The sequence below is a fragment of the Myxocyprinus asiaticus genome, chromosome 26, assembly GCF_019703515.2.
Source record: "Myxocyprinus asiaticus isolate MX2 ecotype Aquarium Trade chromosome 26, UBuf_Myxa_2, whole genome shotgun sequence".
Classification (NCBI taxonomy): Eukaryota; Metazoa; Chordata; class Actinopteri; order Cypriniformes; family Catostomidae; genus Myxocyprinus; species Myxocyprinus asiaticus.
The window spans coordinates 16,160,523-16,180,467 of record NC_059369.1 but is presented as its reverse complement, the minus strand read 5'-3'; the positions used below and the strand labels follow the sequence as shown (position 1 = coordinate 16,180,467).

Below are 19,945 nucleotides of genomic sequence, written 5' to 3'. Positions count from 1 at the left end.
TGTTTGTGCGTGTTTACAAGGGACAAGACAAACGGCATTTATGAAATGGGACGCCACGAAGGGTGGTTCCAAAGGAAAGGAAAGTATATATATATATATATATATATATATATATATATATATATATATATATATATTTTTTTTTTTTTTTTTTTTTAAATCACAGCTCTTCAGGGCCCTTCCACAAGACTGTTAGCGAAGGGTACATTGATGCTCAGTGTGCCTACATCAAGAGCTCAGAGTGAGTCAAAGGGATGTTTACGATTGGAATTCGCCCTCTTTTGAAAAGAACACTGAACTCGCAGTCTTCGCCTAGAACATGACACCTGTTTCCTTGTTTAATGTGGAGAAAATCTACATCTTAAATGATCACCCGAGTGAAAATTCGCAAAAGTCTCACAGCAGTTTTCATGGTGACCACGATCATTGAATACTACAGATTACCATTGGAGTTTATTAACTTTTATGTTGCAAGCAATAAAATATTATTGGCAGTTGTCAGTCACCGCCTTTCACACCGATTGGCTATTGAAACCTGAACAACAATACTGGGCTGGAAAGATCTTTAAACCTCGAAACTCACAGGAACTCTTTCTCCATCATGTTTTATTCGTTTCTCATTGGTTTGGCTATTTTATTGCCTCTTTTTATTCATTTTCGATTCCCGTATTTTTTTAAAGAATGTATGTATGTACTCAAACTAATTAACGTCGTGAGATTAATGACTAAATTCAGGAGCCAAACGCCCTGTTACACGGTACTGGAATGTTTTCAGGACGCCACGAGGAATCATCCGGATAAACGCTTTATCATTTTTGAAGGAGAGTTTTATTCTTACCGCGACGCCGACAGAATCAGTAACAGAGTCGCGAACGCGCTAAGGGATTACGCGCATGTGCGAGCGGGTCAGATCGTCGCGCTCTTTCACGGGAACGCGCCGCTGTACGTGTGGACGTGGCTCGCTCTCGCCAAACTGGGCTGCACGGTCGCGCTCCTGAACACGAACATCAGGAGCAAATCCCTAGTGCACTGCTGCAACTGTTGCAACGCTGCAGTCCTCATCACTGATGCAGGTGAAAATCTGTGTGATAACACATACAAGGAATTTTTCTTGGAGACAGAAGCTTCCAGTGCACAAGCAATACAACATGAAGACAGAGATAATAATAATAATAATAATAATAATAATAATAATTTAAAAAAGCGAAGAGTGCCAAGGGTGGGCCGGGGTGAACCAGAATATTAGAGATTTTTTTTAACTTCAAATATATAAAATATTTTAAAAATGCATAAATTCGGATTTTTAAAAGTATGAAAGAACTGTGTGAATGCGCCGCTTCTCTGTTTTGAGAAATTTTTTTATTTTTTTTATTTTATTTTATTTTTTTTTAATGGTCGTAAACTTGGACCATCCATTTTTATTGAGGCCCACCCAAAAGTAATTTCGTGACTACGCCCTTGCCTGTTGCCGCAAGAAAGTTTTTTTCTGAGCATTTTTTTTTTTTTTTTAGATAACACTTACACTGATATTTAGTTAAAATTATTATTTATTTTAATATTATTTTTTAAAACATATTAATTATTTTAACTATTGTATTATATTCCTTTATTTGTAATTGTATTTTTCATTCTTTCAATGTTTTAATTATAAGTATTTTTTAAAACAACTATATCAAGGCTTTTTTTTTATTTTTGCAGATTTGGCACCGGCAGTGGCTGAAGTTCTTCCGTCTCTCCGTAAGCAGAACGTGTCTGTGTATGTGCTGTCAGACAGCTGTGAGACAGACGGGATTGTGAATCTGTCCGCTGAAGTCATCTCTGCATCTGAAGGGTCCCCACCCCTCAGCCTGAGATATGACATCAGCATCAAGAGCCCCGCCCTCTATATCTACACCTCCGGCACCACAGGTGAAGCTTGCAAACACTCTCAGGTGTGTGTGTGAGACGTGTTGTGTTTGCTTAGGCAGTTGTGTGTGTGTTGCAGGTCTTCCTAAAGCTGCAGTAATAAATCACGAGAGATTATGGGCTGCAGCGTTCCTGCTGAGAATGTTAGGTGTCACATCCTGTGATGTCATCTACATCTATCTGCCCCTGTACCACAGCGCTGGCTTCCTCATCGGCCTCTCAGGAGCATTAGAGCGGGGTAATTACATTACATGCCCTAATCCAATAGCAAGCAGAAATACAAACTAGTGTTATCAACTGGGTTCACCAAAATATGAAAGCAGAATGTTCAAGTGTCTGTTTTCCATTCAAGCAAAGTGGACAGTGATTTATACTGCCAAGCTCCAAAAAGCACATATAGTAAACATAAAATAGACCATTTTCTTTCAAAACATTGGTCTGTGTATTTGAGCGGCCTGACATGTCAACTTCTGGCTCCAATGGTGTAAGTCTGGGGCGGAACTACCTGTTCTGTTTCCACGGTTTTCAGGGATGACAGTGGTGCTGAGGAGGAAGTTCTCTGCTTCCCGGTTTTGGGATGACTGCAGGGAACACAAGGTGACGGTCATCCAGTACATTGGAGAGATCATGCGATACCTGTGCAACACACCTAAGGTAAAACGGCCTCATCTGTCAAAAGAATCAAGGTTACAGGTAAAGGAAAGCTCATCATGTTGATTAACACAAAAATTAATTTTGACTCATCCATCCTTCATAAAAAAAAAAAAAAAAAAGAACAAAAACAAGTAAAAATCGTGGTTAGTGAGGCATTTACAAAGGAAGCCAAAGAGACCGGTCCATAAACATTGAAATACACTGACAGTTTCAAAAGTATAGCCACAAGATGTAAACATTATGTGTTGACATGATTTAAGTGTGATACATTTATTTACTAACCTTATCTTTGTAAAGTTATATCCAATAATCATGACAACAAAACCCTGTAATCCAGGTTTTGGATATTACTTTTTAAGGTTATAACACAGATATGGTTAATAAGCAATTTTATCACATTAAAACTCATGTTAACACATACTGTATGTTTACATCTTGTAGCTAGACTTTTGAAACAGTATTTTAGCATTTATGTACTTGCCCTATTCACTTCCATTGTAAGTGACTTACTGTAACCACTTTTTTTTAAAGAGTGGAGGGATGAGTCAAAATAATTTTTTGTGATAATCAACATTACAGTATGCCATAAATGCTGTTGATTGAGTATAAAGGTATAATTCACCCAAAAATGAAAATTCTCTCAGCTCTGTAGGTCCTTACAATGCAATTGAATGGTGACCAAAATTTTGAAGCTGCAAAAAGAACTTAAAGGCAGCATAATTAATCCATATGACTCTAGTGGTTAAATTTATGTCTTCAGAAGTGATATGATAGGTGTGGGTGATAAACAGATAAAAAATAGATTTTTTGTGCATGTCACCACCTGCAGAGCAGGGAGGAGAATTGATAGTAAAAAATATTATGTTGCTTTTATGTGCTTTTTATAGCTTCAAAGTTCTGGGCACCATTCACTTGCATTGTATGGATCTACAGAGCTGAAATATTCTTTTAAAAATATTAATTTGTTCTGCAGAAAAAGTCATACACATCTGGGATGGCATGAGTGTGAGTAAATGAGAGAGTTTTCATTTTTAAGAAAAGTGGACATTGTGGACTCATGAACAATTATTACACAAACAGTCCATCTTTGATCATTGAGAAAGCAACACACCATATTAAAAACCAAGGGAATGTAAACTTCTGAACAGGATCATGTGTGTAAATACAGTTACTATTTTGTCTTGTGGAATATATGTGAGGATCTGTTATATCAAATAGCTTCTAAAGGGCAGTACTAAATAAAAGCAAAATGCAATTTTTATGATCCCTCGTGTAAACACACACACACACACACACACACACGTCCCGTTTTGAGACTTTAAAAATCTGGTCATCCTTTTTAAGTTATATTAGAGTGAAGACTATGCCTAATTTCTGCACCACACAGCTAACATTAGATCGCTATATATTCATTGAACAGTATAGGAGGTGGTATGTGCTGCTTCATCTGTCAGTAAGTGACACAGCAGAGTTGTAGAGGAATATAGCTGATACAATGGGTCCGATCAGAAGGTAAAAGTTATTTCCACATTCTGGTGGTTGGGAGCAGAGGTATTCAAGATACTTTTTGTAAAATAAGTTATAAAGTAAAGGAGATCTATTGAAAGTTGCATTTGTCAACTTTGAAGTGTTGCTATAAATATGACTGTTCATGTGCTCCCTAGACATTTACATTTAGAGAACATATTGATGTATTATGTTCCCTTCAATTGATTCCTTAACTTTTCTTTAGTTGGTCTTAAAGTCTTAAATTTAGCTACATAAAACCTGCAGAAACCCTGTAGACAGCAAATGGTATTCACAAAAAATAGCTGAAATTATTTTTTTTTTATTTTACATATTTACTTAATTTTGGAACTGACTCATACCAGTCAGGCTCAGATATTGGCCGATGCGATAATCTAAAAATGAACAAATATCGTCAGATTAATCAACTTGCTATGTTGATGCAGTAATGGTGTAACTGTATTGTTTCTATTGTTTCTTCAGAGAGACACAGATCATGATCACAGTGTGCGGCTGGCAGTGGGCAATGGGATTAGAGCGGACACATGGAGAGAGTTCATACAGCGATTTGGGAACGTGCGGATCTGCGAGTTATATGGAGCGACTGAGGGAAACATGGGATTTGTGAATTATCTTGGAAAAGTCGGTTCAATAGGAAGAGTGAACACGCTGCATAAGGTCACTGCATCATAATAATGAAATTCTAAAATATGTGAAATTTTAGATGTTGCTGTGATTAACAGGATTCACTTTCTGTAGTTAGTTGTTGTAGATGAATCTCTGATAAATGCTAGAACATTAATGTAAATGTGTGTTTGTGTGGGTGTGGTTGTAGATGCTCTGCCCTTATGCCTTCATTAAATTTGACCCGGAGACTGAAGAGCCAGTACGAAATTCTGCAGGATTCTGTGTTGAAGTCCCTCCAGGTAAAAGCTACCTGCAGTCAGTAATGCATTCTGCTTCATTTTACTGCAGTGTGTTTTTCTAGAAACCGTACACATCGGCAGTTGAAGTTAATGTCCCTGCTGAGAAAAAAAAAAAAAAAAAAATGCCATCCCAGATGTGTATGACTTTCTTCTTCAGAACACAAATGAAGATTTTTAGATGAATATTTCAGCTCTGCAGGTCCATACAATGCAAGTGAATGGTGATCAGAACTTTAAAAGCCCTGTCTTCTGAAGTGATATGATAGGTGTGGGTGAGAAACTGATCAATATTTAAGTCCTTTTTTAACTGTAAATCTACACTTTCACTTCTACATTCTGGTGTGGAAGTGACTTTCACATTCAGCCACCTAAAAAATAGTAAAAAAAAGTGCTAAAATATTGGTGTGTTTTTCACCCACATCTATCATATCGCTTCTGAAGACCTGAATTAAACCACTGGAGTCTTATGGATTACTTTTATGCCTCTTATGTCATTCTGGCCAGCATTCACTTGCATTGTACAGACCTACAGAGCTGCAATATTCTTCTAAAACTAATTTGTGTTCTGCTGAAGAAAGTCAGACACATCTGGGATGGCATGAGTGTGAGTAAATGAGAGTTTTCATTTTTGGGTGAACTATCCCTTTAAGGATTAATTCATACAGAAATGAATATTGTCATCTTTTACTCACTGTCATGTTTTGTTCAAAACCCTCATGACATTCTTTCTTCTGTGGAACACAATAGATGTTTAGAAGGATGTTCATGCTGCTCTTTTCCATACAAAGGAAAGTTTATAGTGACCACATCTGTCAAAACAAAAACCATTAAAGTTGTAACGTGAGGAAGGAGGTCATAGGAGGCTGGATCTAGGTGCAGCGAAACATACTTTAATAAAATAAACAAAGTACAGGATAACGGGTAAAACACAGGAACAAAGAAAACATCCATGGTGGGGAAAACACAGGATCTACACAAAAGGTCAAAACACACAGACATATAACAACTGACAAAGGTTACATAGACATCAGGGCAATATATATACAGGGATAAACGAGGTAAATTACACACAGGTGAGAACAATAGGGAACAGCTGGAAGTGTTCAGGGCAGGGGATTATAGGAAGTGTAGTCCGGGTGGAACAGATAACAGAGGCAAAACACAGGGCAGACAACAGTGAATCGTAACAAAAGTACCACAAGTATCATGTTTGGTTGAACTGTTCTTTTAACTGGTTTAGATGGGTAATGCTGGTCTGTGACTGACACAATCAAATTATTTTTGCAATCTAGTTATTTTTTACAGACAGTTCAGCCATGATAGATGACCAGCCAAGCTGATCGATATGCTTATTACATGGGAAATTACTCAATAATATGTAGATGAACATGTAATATTGATTTGAGTTGAAATTGTTACTATGTGAGAAGAAAGAGAGCATGGAGTCTCCAGAAACAGCTGAATTCCACCTCTGGCTTGAGTCAGAGTTTGGTAACGTGTTCATGTTGCTCATTGTTCTGCTCATTGCAAGAATACATGCCAAATAAATAACTAATTAACAAACAAATAAATAAATGGACGTGAAATATTGATTTGCTAAATTATTTTATTAGCATACTTTCAAAGATCGCAGAGCAATACGAAGTAGGAAAGATGACTCACAATACCCGGATGACCGGTGAAATATCACTTTATTCCTGGATGTGCGGTCATCATTTAGAAACATCAGACTGCAGAATGGTGTTTGCGCTTAATCAGAATAGAGTATTGTGGTTTTAATTGTTTATTTAGCTGGTTTAGATTATTTAAACAGGTCTGTTTGAGGTTCGTTCAGGTTACTAATGTTCACACAAGCTAGCGTTAGCTCATCGTAACAAACATAATCTCCTTTTCCTGCTGTTGAGAAAGGGTTTATGTAATGAAATGAAAAAAAAAAGGTTCTTGATTCGTGAGGGGTAGTAAACCACAAAGCTATGATGTGATTTGTTTGTTTCAGGTGAAACTGGGCTGTTAGTGGCAAAGATCAGTAATATCGCTCCATTTAACGGCTATGCTAAAGACCCTCAACAGACAGAGAAGAAGAAACTGAAGAATGTGTTTCAGACAGGAGATGTTTACTTCAACACTGGAGATCTCATTCTAGTTGACCATGACGGATTCTTGTACTTCCAGGATCGCATTGGAGACACGTTCCGGTGAGACATGTTCTGTTTAAATGACTGTGTATGTCATTGATGAGAATAAAGTAGTATACATTCATATAACTCATGTGTTTCTGCTGAGTCAGGTGGAAAGGAGAAAATGTTGCAACAACTGAAGTGTCTGAAATGTTGATCATGTTGGATTTCATTGAAGAAGCAAACGTCTACGGAGTTAAATTACCAGGTCACTGCATTTAAAAGGAAAAGGAGTTTTTATTTATTCTGACACACAACACACATCACATTCAATGACTGTCACAGTCAGACTAGTAGACCAGTTTGTTTGGTACATTAATTGTTCCATCAGTTTTCTGGTATTCTAATGAAGCCGCTTTCTCCCAGGTCACGAGGGACGGATCGGAATGGCGGCTCTGAAACTCAAAGACGGGGCAGAGTTTGATGGTTCTGCCACATACGCTCACGTTAAGAATGTCTTACCTGCCTATGCCATACCACGCTTCATCAGAATACAGGTGACAGTCACCATTGAAGAGTTCAGAGAGAAATGCAATTAGATTTTATTCATGTTATTTACTGCTGTTTCACTTATGGATGTTTCCTCATCAGAACACACTTGAAGTGACAGGAACTTTTAAACAGATCAAGGGGCGGCTGGTGCAGGAGGGATTCAGCCCAAACACCATCCGGGATGAACTTTTCTTCCTGGATGACTCTGAACAGACATTTGTTCCCATGACAGAAGAGATTTTTATGTTGATCAGTGAAGGACAAAGGAGACTGTGACATAAAAACTCTTATTTAGCTGAAAATTAAACTGCAAAAGGCACAGAGATGCTTATTAATGATCAATATACACATATTAACACTTAATAAATCATGGATCCATTTACATTTCCGGTCAACAGTGTGGCCACTCCTAGTCATTCTTTATTATACTATTTTACACATTTTAGAATAATATTAAATCATCAAAACTATTAAAGGGTTAGTTCACCCAAAAATGAAAATTCTCATTATTTACTCACCTTCATGCCATCCCAGATGTGTATGACTTTCTTTCTTCTGCAGAACACAAATTATGATTTTTAGAAGAATATTTCAGCTCTGTAGGTCCATACAATGCAAGTGAATAGGTGCCAAAATTTTAACGCTCCAAAAATCACATAAAGGCATCATTAAAGTAATCCATAAGACTCCAGTTGTTAAATCCATGTCTTCAGAAGTGATATAACAGGTGTGGGTGAGAAACAGATACATTTTTGTCAATTTTTGCTAGTAATTCTTCCTCCTGCCCAGTAGGGGGCGATATGTATTAAGAATGTGAATTGCCAAAAACACAAGAAGCAGAATGTGAAAGTTAAAGTGGAGACTGACAGAGCAGGGAGGAGAATTAATAAACCGACTTAAATATTGATCTGTTTCTCACCCACAACTATCATGTCACTTCTGAAGATATTGATTTAAATGCTGGAGTCTTATGGATTACTTTAATGCTGACTTATGTGATTTTTGGAGCTTCAAAATTTTGTCACCCATTCAATTTCTTTGTATGGACCAAAAGAGCTGAGAAATTCTTCTAAAAATCTTCATTTGTGTTCTGGAGAAGAAAGAAAGTCATATACATCCGGGATGGCATGAGGGTGAGTAAATGATAAGAACATTTTCATTTTTGGGTGAACTATCCCTTTAAATAACCCTAATCGGATTTTTGGCAATTATGTAGTGAAACTAGCTTCTCTCAAGAAACTTCATGAGGTGCATCCTGGCATGTTTTTTAAATAGTATTAAATGAAAAATATTGAATTTAAATGTTAGTTTCTTAAAGAAATGCGTAGGCTCAATTTATTTTTGCCTACAAAACAGATTTCAGTAATTTAAGCATAAGCCTTTAGATGAAAGGGTTTGTAGGATCATGTGGAACATAAATTCAGTCAAGTGTGTCCAAACATTTAACAGGGAGTGTGTGAATTTTTATAAATCAGTAACGATACAGTTGGATTGAAAGATGATGATTCTGAGGGAATTAAATTATATTTCATAAAGGTAGAGACTGTTTGGGTTTTCATGTGTGTTGATTGACAATTTGGCAGGAAAATAATTTCATGACATCTGAACAATCGAATAACGTACTGGCAGTATATTGTCGTTGATGTCAGTGGATCAGTCGTGTGATGTTCACTGAACTGCCAGTATGAAAATTTTCCTGCCTGTATCCTGATGCTCAGAGTCCTGAGGAAGTTTTGTCTTAAGGGACTTACAGTAACTCTGTTCCAAAACCTAGTGAGCTGCCTACCTAGACAGCATTTTAAGGCATCACAGTGCTCCAGACATGAAGGCTGTCCCAGAAGGTAGGCAGCAAAATTATAGATTATAATTCTATAATCTTCTTTAGGCAAAATTCTGAGGAATTGCAAGGAGCTCAGTAAAATTTGCACTCTTCAACATCTTTTGATCACTAGTGATGAATAACTCCTGCCAAGATTAATAGAAAATGTTCACAAACATCTCTATTAATTAGTTTACCACCTGCTTTCCTTGGGCAGTGATAGCGCAATATTTATTACGGCGCGCAAATTGCACAGAGTTTTGTGAATAAAGCGCAATCTATAATGAGCCTAATTTATATATACATTTTAAAGACGCTGCACTATTTCAGCTCTGATTTCGCCTACTTAAACAAGATTGCGGGTGGTTAGTGAATAAGACAGGAATTTGCTCTATAATTTCACTTGCAAAAGTGCAGCCACTGTTTAGTGAATTCACCCCTATGGGTCATATCTCTCGTATGCTTCACATGGGGAGTGAGTGTGTTCACTAGTGCCCCCCTGGTTCCCCTATGTTAGAAAAAATGCCGCAAAAGTGCCTTCTTGGATGCCCTTATGGTAGATTAAACATTATAAAGTGCCCTCTATGGTGGCATAGTGTGTAAGAAAACGTGATGCAGTGCCCTCTAGGGTGCCCCTATGTGTGAGGAAATGTGAAGAAGTGCCCTCTGGGTGCCCTTCCAGTGGAGAAAACGTGATTAAGTGCCCTCTGGGTGCCCTTCCAGTGGAGAAAATGTGATGTAGTGCACTAATGGGTGCCCTTCCAGTGGGACAATTGTGATGCAGTGCCCTCATGGGTGCCCCAATGTGTGAGGAAATATGATTAAGGGTCCTAGTGGGTGCCCTTCCAATGGAGATAATGTGATGCAGTGCCATGTAGGCTGCCCTACATGCTAGAAAATTAGTTGGCTTCTACGTGCTCCTATATGTGAGACAATGTGCCCTCATGGGATGCCTCTATAGTGGAAAATGCCCTCCTGGTGCCCCTGTTATTTTATTTTATATATATATATATATACACTATATGGCCAAAAGTTTGTGGACACCATATGTGCTTGATGAACATTTGATTTCAAAACCTTAGGCATCAATTTCCCCCTTTGCTGTAATAACAGCTTCCACTCTTTTGGGAAGGCTTTCCACTATACTGTATGTAGTAACATGGCTGCAGGGATTTGCTCTCATTCAGACACAAGGCTATCAGTGAGGTCAGGAACTGATGTTGGTCGATGGGGCCTGACTCACAGTTGCTGTTCCATTTCACCACAAAAGTGATCAGTGGGGTTCAGGTTTGGGCTTTTTGCAGGCCAGTCTTTTAATTTCTTCCACGCCAGACACAGTAAACCATTTCTTTATGGAACTCACTTTGTTCAAAGGGGCACTGTCATGCTGGAACAGAAAAGGGCTATCCCCAAACAGTTGCCACAAATTTGGAAGCACACAAAGCCCAAGCCATTACATAAAGAAACATTAAGATATTTCTTTACTGGATTTAATGGAGTAACCAAATTTGTTAATTAGAAGGGGGTGTCCACAAACTTTTGGCCATATAGTGTATATATATATCCTTTTAAAAAACAGTTTAGTGGCAGCATGATTCTACCTCAATTGAATTTCTGTTTAGAGCCAATAAACTCATCCAGCCAATCTTTAGAATCGTTAGCATGTAGAAGTTAAAAAGTTAGCATGGAGAAGTTAAAAGTATCTTTAGAAAGAAAAAAATAAAATAAAAACTGTCTGGATGAGTTTATTGGTTCCAAAAGAGACTGCAAATGAGGTAGAATTATCTCTTGGGTGGAGTACCCCTTTATTTTTGGTAGAATCCTCACACACACACTCAGCCACACCCCCTTTAGGATGTTCAGGTGTCAGTGGGTTTAGTACAGTCTGAGCTGTAACCTTCACATCCCACTACAGTGTGTGAGGTAGGTTACATAGCAATATGTTTGACATTTAAACCAATGTTAAGATTGCAGCTTACTAAAGATGCATTACTAATGTGTGTACAGATCCAGATCCTTTCTCTGGAGTGCAGAAGAAGCAATGGCAGTCTCAGTGAAGACAGGTGTGGTGATCTCCATGCATAGAATAAATTCTAAATCTATGCTACACAAGAGCATCCGGGCATCACATGGTATACAGCTTAAAAAACAAAACAAACCAGAAATTCTGGTTTGTGGAAGGGGTCATAGGAAGGGTGAAAGCAACGAGGAAAGATGAGGAATTCAAGGTCCTCTTTTCAAAAGCCAAAGAACAAGCAGGGGAAGCTGGGATTGAGGTCCCTGATGAAATACCTGGACAAGCCAGACACAGAAAGGTACCTCAGAGGTACAAGTACAGCTCCCAATCTTCTACAGAGGACCATCAAGCCCAGAGCTCAGAGGAGCACTAACGGAGTAAGGTGTTCTTTACTTTTATTGACATCCTCTCCAAAGAGCTAGACCGGAGATTCAAGGGGAAGGATGACACACCAACTGGGGCAATCCTATCAGGTCTTCACTGCCTTACGATCTTAAGTCACTGGAAAGGCATGATAGATGACAGAGCTGCTCTATATGTTAGAGATGTTTGCCAGTTTTTGACGTTGAGGAAGAAAATCTTGTTACTGAACTCAAGGTGTTCTACTCATCCTATGCTCTTCCAACCAGCAGTGTGCAAGCTATGCTAAAGTGCCTTAAAGTCAACAATGTGGACACAGTTTTCCCTACCCTGACTAAGGTCTTCAAAATATATGCCACATTGCCAGTGACAACCGCTTCAGTAGAGCGGTCATTCTCTAAACTGAAGCTGATCATGACCCAGCTCAGGAAGAGATGTGGGGAAGGCAGGCTCTCAGATCTTCTGCTGCTATCCATTGAGAGGGACATCCCAGTTGACCCAAAAAAGTTAATTGATATTTACAAACACATGGCCAAAAGAAGAATTCTACTGATTCTACTGATTCTACTGTGTGTGTGTGTGTGTGAAATAAAAGGTTAAATAGTTAATAGTTCCCTGTGTGCTTTTATTACAGAGGTGTAGTAGTTATGCTTAAAATCTGAGTCACATAATAAAATTTTGTTAATCTTAACCAGGGTTTGGAACTGTTTCACCATAAATGCATCACAGATTTCTGCGCACTGGTGCCCCATCACATGCAGCAGGTGCCCTTTTTATTTTTTCCCCCCTGCCCCATAGACAGCCTGAGCCCGCCAATGAGAGTGTTTCAAATCAGTCACTTATGAAGTTCCATTTCAGTTAGGACACTGCCTTAGAAGGCAGTAGACAGCAAGGCAGCTCACTAGGGTTTAGAATATAGGGAGTGTGTGCATAGTGTGTTTGTGTGTGTATTATTTAGTGTGCAGAGGGCTGGTCTCTGCTAAAGGGAAGCAGTTAAAGCAGCTTGCCCGGCTGGTGACCCAGCCTTTCTTAAAGGGGTAGTACAGCTGCTGCATGCCGCACTGTGCCCAAACCTGCGACAGACTCGGAACGCTGTGGAACTTCAGCAGATGCTTCTGTGTTCTCTGCTGTGACTGGAGCGGCTGCTCTGGAATCTGCGCCAGCGAGCCTGAGGGCGGCGCCTCCTTCAGAGAGTGGGCGTGGTCAGGCCTGGTGGGCGGGATCTCGGCGCTGCAGCTCAGAGAGCGAATGGCTCGTCTCTGCCCCTGACGTACCAATCGCTCGTCTATCATCGGCTCCAGGCGCATTCTGCTGAGCTCTGATTGTATGGTCAGTGGCATTTCTTCCGGTTCCTGCACGTTCTCCTCGCAGCTGTCTGTGTCAGACAGCATACTGGGCTCGCGTGTGAGGGAGTGTGAACGCAGCACGTCTCTGGCGGCCTGATGGATGAGGCTCCAGTCCCGCTGTATGTCTTGTGCGCTGGTAAACTGTGACGTCACAGTGAAGCGGATGATCAGTTTGTTTCCGATGGCGGCGGGAATCAGAAACATCTGCCCTGATTTAGTCAGATTTCGCAGTAACTCCTGCGTCGCTCCATTTCCTGCCTGGGAAAAAAGGGCGTTTGTGAGGTTTTATTGACTCAATCTTTAGGAAAAATTCAATTAACTCCAGAATCTATGACCTTTATATTTTTGTTTGATTTCTGACGTGACGTGAGACATTATAGTTTCTGCTCACTCGTAAGCAGAAGACAACTAGACCAAGATGTCGCTGTGCTGGAATCTGGAAGTTTGAATCACCCCTGACCAGAGACTCAAAGAGCTTCGCCATCTCCACACCCTGACATCACAGGAAATACATCACATCACAGGAAACAGGAACAAACTCTGTGCTATTATTAGCTTTGACTGTTAGCTTAGCTTTGTGTCATATACAGGTCTCATTAATTTAACACAAGCAGAACCAATTTCTCTGTGAATTATGAAAAATCATGTAACCGTTCTTATGTAAATTGCTGCTTTGAATTAAATTCAAGAATTTACACAAGAAATTAATTCTGTTTTAAGAATGAGGGCCACAGGATGTAAATATTAATTCATTACGTCTGTAAGTGTTTAATGTGATTTTTAATTTTAGGGGGGTTTGAAAACTTAAATGTTTGTAAATGTCTTACGTGTCGTATATGAGCCTGCAGGTTCTTCAGACCGAATGAGCGCATAACAAACCACAACTTCAGTGAGCGAAAGCGCCGACTCAGAGAAATCTGCCAGTGCTGCACAAACACCGAAAATAGAAAGATGATTGTTAAGTAAACCACTAAAACAGACATTATAATGTGAAAAATATGTGTTTGTACCATGAAGTCAGTGGTGTCTGAGTTATCATGTCGCAGGTAAAGCGGGTCGACAGTGAACGTCTGCTGCAGTTTCATTTTATTCTTCACCCTGTAGATCAAAAACAGCGACTTAAAAACACTTTACACAAACCAATCACATTCACTTTCACCCAGTCAAATCACAAGACCTTTAGTAATGCTTGAAATTCATCTATACTCTCTGTAATACACACATTTCAACTGTAAATATCTGAATTCTGTTTGTAATCTTTCAGTCTCTCTCACCAGAATGCTGTACAGTCAAAATGAACCATCATCCACTTTGATGGGTTAAAGACAAATGAATCGGCAAACTCGATTCCATTCATGAAATACCGCAGCTCCGGACACAGAAGGGCGGAGCCGGCATACGCCGCATCAACATGCAGCCAGAGACCCTCCCGGGCACCTGAACACACACAATCAGAAATAGTCAGTCTTTAGTGTTGTTTAAATCTCTTTCACTAAGTGTTAATGTTATTGATCACATCATACTTACACACTGGGCCAAGTTCATCGAGTCGATCAAAAGAACAAACACCTGTAGAGCCAAGCGTTGCACACAACTGTAGAACACACACACTGCTGTTATCATTCGTTCACACTTCAATACACCATTAGCAGCTCATTAGTTCATAAGAAACAATTTTATGATCTTTGCACTGGTCGAGAGAGAGAGAAAGAGAGTTTTACCATCACGGGTATGAATCCTCTCTTGCGGTCCTCATCAATGGCTCGCTGCAGAGATTCTCCACGTAGTGAAAACACTTCGTCTGTCTCCAGAAATCTGATCTTCACCAGCGAGATCAGACCTGCCTTCTCCACTGATGAATGTGCCTGCAGAATGAAAACAGAAAAAATTATCAAAATAATAAAACACTTAGGATACACTTTCAAGTTACAGACTCATTTGTGTTGAGGGTTTTAAACTTCATTGTGAACGGTCACTAGTGAGACATCTGTAGAAACACACATCTTACTTCCTTCCCTCATGGACAAATAGCATGACATGGCACTTGAAATCCAAACCTGATTTTATTGTCAGGATTTCATTTATAAAAAGAGCCTGTCGATGGATGTTTCCTGGCCAATCACAGTTATACAGACCAGAACACATATGTCACAATATGTCATAATGTATCATTTTATTACATGTCTCTCTGCAATACTTGATTGTGATTGGTCAATGCAGGCTTTTGATGGTCAAATATTTGTATATAATGCCACTAAACTGTATAACTGACCATTGTCCCAGACAAGTGATTTCCTACATACCTGTGTTGATTTCATATCTCTCGTATCATTCCACACTCTCTTATTCTCACATAATAGAATAATTTACACTCAAATCAATACTTCATGTCCATTTATTTATTTGCTAAGCATTCGTGTATCTATCTTTGTTTTATTATTGTAGTTAACAGTTAAAGAGTGAAATGAGCACGTAAAGGTGTTTCTGTACCTGATCAGAGGCGTACACGATGAGTCTAGAGTTCAGCACAGATTCGTCTGTGTCGGCGTGTGTGAATTCACTTTTCATCTGCAGAATTCTGTCTTTCCTTGCTGCGAGAAGAGCGACCAGCGTACACTCACTGACCGTACTCTACAAACACACATCCATCCACATTAAACACTATGCAGATTTATATTACATTGCAATTTATAGTTTTCCCATGCACTGAAAGGCCTGGACAGTTTGCCCTAGTTGTGTGTAATTGTCATGTCTTTTTTTGTGCATGATTGTGTTATAGTGTGTTATGAGTGTTTACCTGCAGTATTCCTCCTCCGTTGCTCTGTGGATGATGGTGTAAATAATGATCTGGCAACCCGAGCGCTTTACACAACCAGTCCAACACACACATTTCCAGTTCAGTGCAGGCTGGACTGGAGGCCTGAGGAAAACAAACACAAACACACACACACACACAAATCAACAAAACACATCAGACTGAGAGAGAGAGAGAGAGAAAGAGAGTGTGTGTAATACCCATGTGAAGCCGAGGCAGTTTATGGCATCTGCCAGCATGTCACCCAACAGAGACGGCCATGAGGTGAGCGCAGGGAAATATGCATGCATGTGTGGACTCTGCCAATGCACTACCTGCAACACACACATATACAGACAGGTGTTACCTTCTGCACACATATCCCAAAAATACAGACAGACAGTGTAGGGGAAGATTTTGGTCTTCTTGATTTTGCCTTAATATGAAAAGCATAAAAATACTCATGTTGCTTGACTAACCAGAGACAATTAAAGTCTAAAGAAATTTTCTGTTTGGGGCTGACACAATAATCATATGATATTTAAGAAATGTGTAAGAATAATATAAAACATCTGGTTCTTTTAAGATGATTTGAAACAAGCTGATATGAAAACTGATTAAACGGAATGACCTATTAACAATAAAATGCATAAGTTTAATGTATCGCAAATAATTCATCCATAGAAAACTTCAATGACAACAGACAGACAGTTAGACAGATAGAGAGTGCTGGGTAGTAATGGAGTACATGTTATCTGGATTATGTAATTAGATAACAAAAATCAAGTATTTGTAATTAGATTAAGTCTTTTCCTTTTTAATATTTAACATTTTTCATTGTAAATTAGTCTACAGCTGATATATGTACGGTAAGTCTTACGAATGGAGGGGCGGAACGGCACACACAGACCTGATTCTAGCCACCAGACATAATTACACTGAAGATGAAGCGGTTATCCACATATATTGTAAATACCAAACCGATTGCAGTAGTGCGGTAAAGTTTAGTTGAGTTCCGCAAATTGCTTTTGTACTCGGTTTCAAAAAATTTTACATGAATGTGCTTTTGCAACAACGTTTTGTGACATTAATTCACAATATAATGTAGCTGATCTGATACCACACAAAATTGTGTAAGGACATTTTAAGTGCCTTTTTTTCTTTCATTCACACATATACAATTATAAATGTTCATATTTTGATCCACTACATTTTTTTACTTTGTTACTCTATATTTAAGCAACATTATGTCAAAATTGTACAAGCTTGTCCTACTCAAATGCATGTGACATCAAATAAAGGAGAACTAGGTCAGAAGCAATCCAAAAGTAATCAGATTAGATTAATTTAAAATGTAATCCAAGAGATTACATTACTGACTGCAATTTTAGTCATATAATTTGTAATCAGATTCAGTAACAGATTACAATATAGAAGTAATCTACAGAGCACTGCAGATATACAGTTATTATTTAGACAGACAGATCGGCATTCAGATAGACAGAAAGACAGACAAGTATTCAGACACATAGGTATTTCGACAGACAGACAGGTATCCAAACAGATATACAGTATATCCAGACAGAAAGACAGGTAGACAGACAGCTATTCAGTCAGACAGATAGACATGTATTCAGACAGACAGACAGACAGGTATACAGACAGACAGGAATTAAGATAGACAGAAAGACCCCGGGCATGATGATGTTCTCCACGTCCTGCAGGATGGAGCTCCAGCCCTCTGGCTCATGGGGGGCACTGTTGGGCAGTAGAGGATGCATGTAACCCGGCTGCACATCTGGAACTACGCGGCGCTCACGTATCTCAGTGAGATACTGTCGTATAAAATCCACCATCTCCTTCCCTAGACACACAAAATTTAGAGGAACATCAATACATCACCACACACACTAACACAACACAGATCATCTGTTTTCTTACTGACAGTTACACAAAAACTGAGAGTGCATTTTACTACAAATCACACCGCTAATAATGAATACTGTAAATAAAATAATATGAAAAGGTTATAAAACAACAACATCTGATGTACACGGAATGTCAATTCCCGAAATGATAAACACACAAAAACAAAGAAAAAAGGAAAGAATAAAATTAATTTAATATTATAAAAGATCTTAAAACACTTTAGAATAAACTGTTTAAAGGCAAATTTAAAGCAATAAAATGTCATAAATGTCTGATATTATAAACTAAATATGCTTTACATCTGATAGAAGTCTCAGATAAGTTCTGAGTGATCCAAGTGTCATTTATCTAAGGATCTTTAAAAAACAAGTTATTTTAACTAAATCAGTTTATCTTGTAAATATATAGTTGACATGTCAGTTAGTTTCCTGCAGTGTGACATGCTATACTACTTCCAACAAAAAATATTTTTCTAACTGTTGTTTAATTATTGTACCTGCTGTTTTTATGAGCTCATATTAATTGAGAGACCATAGGATTATGGACGTGAACAGCAACCAAGCTAAAACATGATTTAAGACTTGTGAAAAACTACAAAAGAAATGGTGACCAGTTTCAACACCTAAAATATACACTTTAGGCACTTTATTTGTCAAACACTCAAACAGAAGAGAATGCAAGTATGCTGCAGTTACCTCTCTGTGTGTACTCCTCCGCCTGCATCATCTTTGTCTTACGGCAGTTCTGGGCTTTGAAGGGAAGATCAGTGCATGTGTGTGTGCTGGTTTCTCTCCAGAGGGTTTTTATAGATAATATTCACTGAGTGCTGCCCACTGACGTAATAAAGCCTCTGCTCTCTCAAGTCATTTTTAAATGATCTGTGTTCTGCAGAACCTTATGTTTGCTTTTGACTAGTGCAGATACTGAATTCTGAAATGTTTGAGGAATGTAAGCAGACCATGAGAGCAGAACCATGAAATTCTCTTTACTCAAGCTATCACAGAGTGTTAAACATGGCATGAGAAAAACAAACAATCGACTCGACTCCTGTATAACGATCGAATATTTCCCAACATGTTTCATAATTAATATCTATAGACGATTACGAAAATAAAGACTCGGGGCCTGGGTAGCTCAGCGAGTATTGACGCTGACTACCACCACTGGAGTCGCAAGTTCGAATCCAGGGTTTGCTGAGTGACTCCAGCCAGGTCTCCTAAGCAACCAAATTGGCCCGGTTGCTAGGGAGGGCAGAGTCACATTGGGTAACCTCCTTGTGGTCTCTATAATGTGGTTCGCTCTTGGTGGGGTGCGTAGTGAGCTGTGCGTGGATGCCGCGGAGAATAGCGTGAAGCCTCCACACGCGCTATCTCCCTGCGGTAACACGCTCAACAAGCCACGTGATAAGATGCGAGGATTGACATTTCGGACGCAGAGGCAACTGAGATTTGTCCTCTGCCACTCAGATTGAGGCAAGTCACTGCACCACCACAAGGACTTAGAGCACACTGGGAATCCGGCATTCCAAATTAGGTGGAAAAAATAGAATAAAAGGAAAATAAAGACTCTGGCCATGCTGGAATTCTATTATCACAGCTTCATGATGACTGTAAAACTCTTATCTGTGCATTCACATACACAACTGAGAGTTTTACATGATCACAGTATTTCAGTATTCAAATATTGATTTGTCATGTAGGCTTCTAGGTGTTATGAGAAGTGTTTGAATTGTGACAGAGCTCTTGGGGGTTCCCTTAAAACCCACATCATTCCTTCAGGAAACAGGCATGTTTAGAATTTTCAGACTGAAAAAAGGTTGGATTACTTATGAAAAATGGGACAAATAATGGGTAATGCCACATCGCGTCACCGCAATAATAATAATAAAAAAAAGAGTCTAGTTTTATATTTGTAGTATTCTAGTTTCTATGAAACACCAGGGGACCCCCTATTTTTTTGGCCTTATGGGCAGTCCCTTAACTCTTATGGGCGGATCAGGACCCCTCTCCCCCCAAATGTG

General features: G+C 39.0%; 2 protein-coding genes across 2 annotated transcripts; one reads left to right on the top strand and one right to left on the bottom strand.

Annotated features, from left to right (window-relative positions):
* The first annotated feature begins 568 nt into the window (after window positions 1-568).
* On the top strand, window positions 569-8,044 carry LOC127417434 (long-chain fatty acid transport protein 2-like). The gene is made up of 10 exons (XM_051657496.1): window positions 569-1,073; window positions 1,699-1,908; window positions 1,985-2,143; window positions 2,435-2,559; window positions 4,549-4,743; window positions 4,901-4,991; window positions 6,988-7,186; window positions 7,279-7,376; window positions 7,535-7,665; window positions 7,760-8,044. The coding sequence occupies exons 1-10, from the start codon at window positions 602-604 to the stop codon at window positions 7,934-7,936; spliced, it is 1,857 nt and encodes a 618-aa protein (XP_051513456.1). The 5' UTR covers window positions 569-601; the 3' UTR covers window positions 7,937-8,044.
* A 727-nt stretch (window positions 8,045-8,771) lies between these two features.
* LOC127417433 (histidine decarboxylase-like) lies at window positions 8,772-19,854 on the bottom strand. Its single transcript, XM_051657495.1, has 12 exons — window positions 18,621-19,854; window positions 17,688-17,860; window positions 16,218-16,331; window positions 16,000-16,122; window positions 15,693-15,833; window positions 14,924-15,067; window positions 14,730-14,796; window positions 14,477-14,639; window positions 14,213-14,300; window positions 14,030-14,128; window positions 13,594-13,695; window positions 8,772-13,460 (listed from the first exon to the last, which is right to left on the bottom strand). Exons 1-12 carry the CDS (start codon window positions 18,649-18,651, stop codon window positions 12,807-12,809), a joined length of 1,899 nt encoding a protein of 632 aa, XP_051513455.1. The 5' UTR covers window positions 18,652-19,854; the 3' UTR covers window positions 8,772-12,806.
* Window positions 19,855-19,945: the final 91 nt, after the last annotated feature.

What these genes read in the sequence shown, in the direction of transcription:
- LOC127417434 (XM_051657496.1), top strand. Translation starts at nt 602, where the DNA reads ATGTTTTATTCGTTTCTCATTGGTTTGGCTATTTTATTGCCTCTTTTT. An exon ending in GAGTGAACACGCTGCATAAG is followed by an intron (nt 4,744 to 4,900) that starts GTCACTGCATCA and finishes GTGTGGTTGTAG; the next exon opens with ATGCTCTGCCCTTATGCCTT. An exon ending in CTACGGAGTTAAATTACCAG is followed by an intron (nt 7,377 to 7,534) that starts GTCACTGCATTT and finishes GCTTTCTCCCAG; the next exon opens with GTCACGAGGGACGGATCGGA.
- LOC127417433 (XM_051657495.1), bottom strand. Translation starts at nt 18,651, where the DNA reads ATGATGCAGGCGGAGGAGTACACACAGAGAG. An exon ending in GGAGGAGTACACACAGAGAG is followed by an intron (nt 17,861 to 18,620) that starts GTAACTGCAGCA and finishes TTGTGTGTCTAG; the next exon opens with GGAAGGAGATGGTGGATTTT. An exon ending in AGAACATCATCATGCCCGGG is followed by an intron (nt 16,332 to 17,687) that starts GTCTTTCTGTCT and finishes TGTGTGTTGCAG; the next exon opens with GTAGTGCATTGGCAGAGTCC.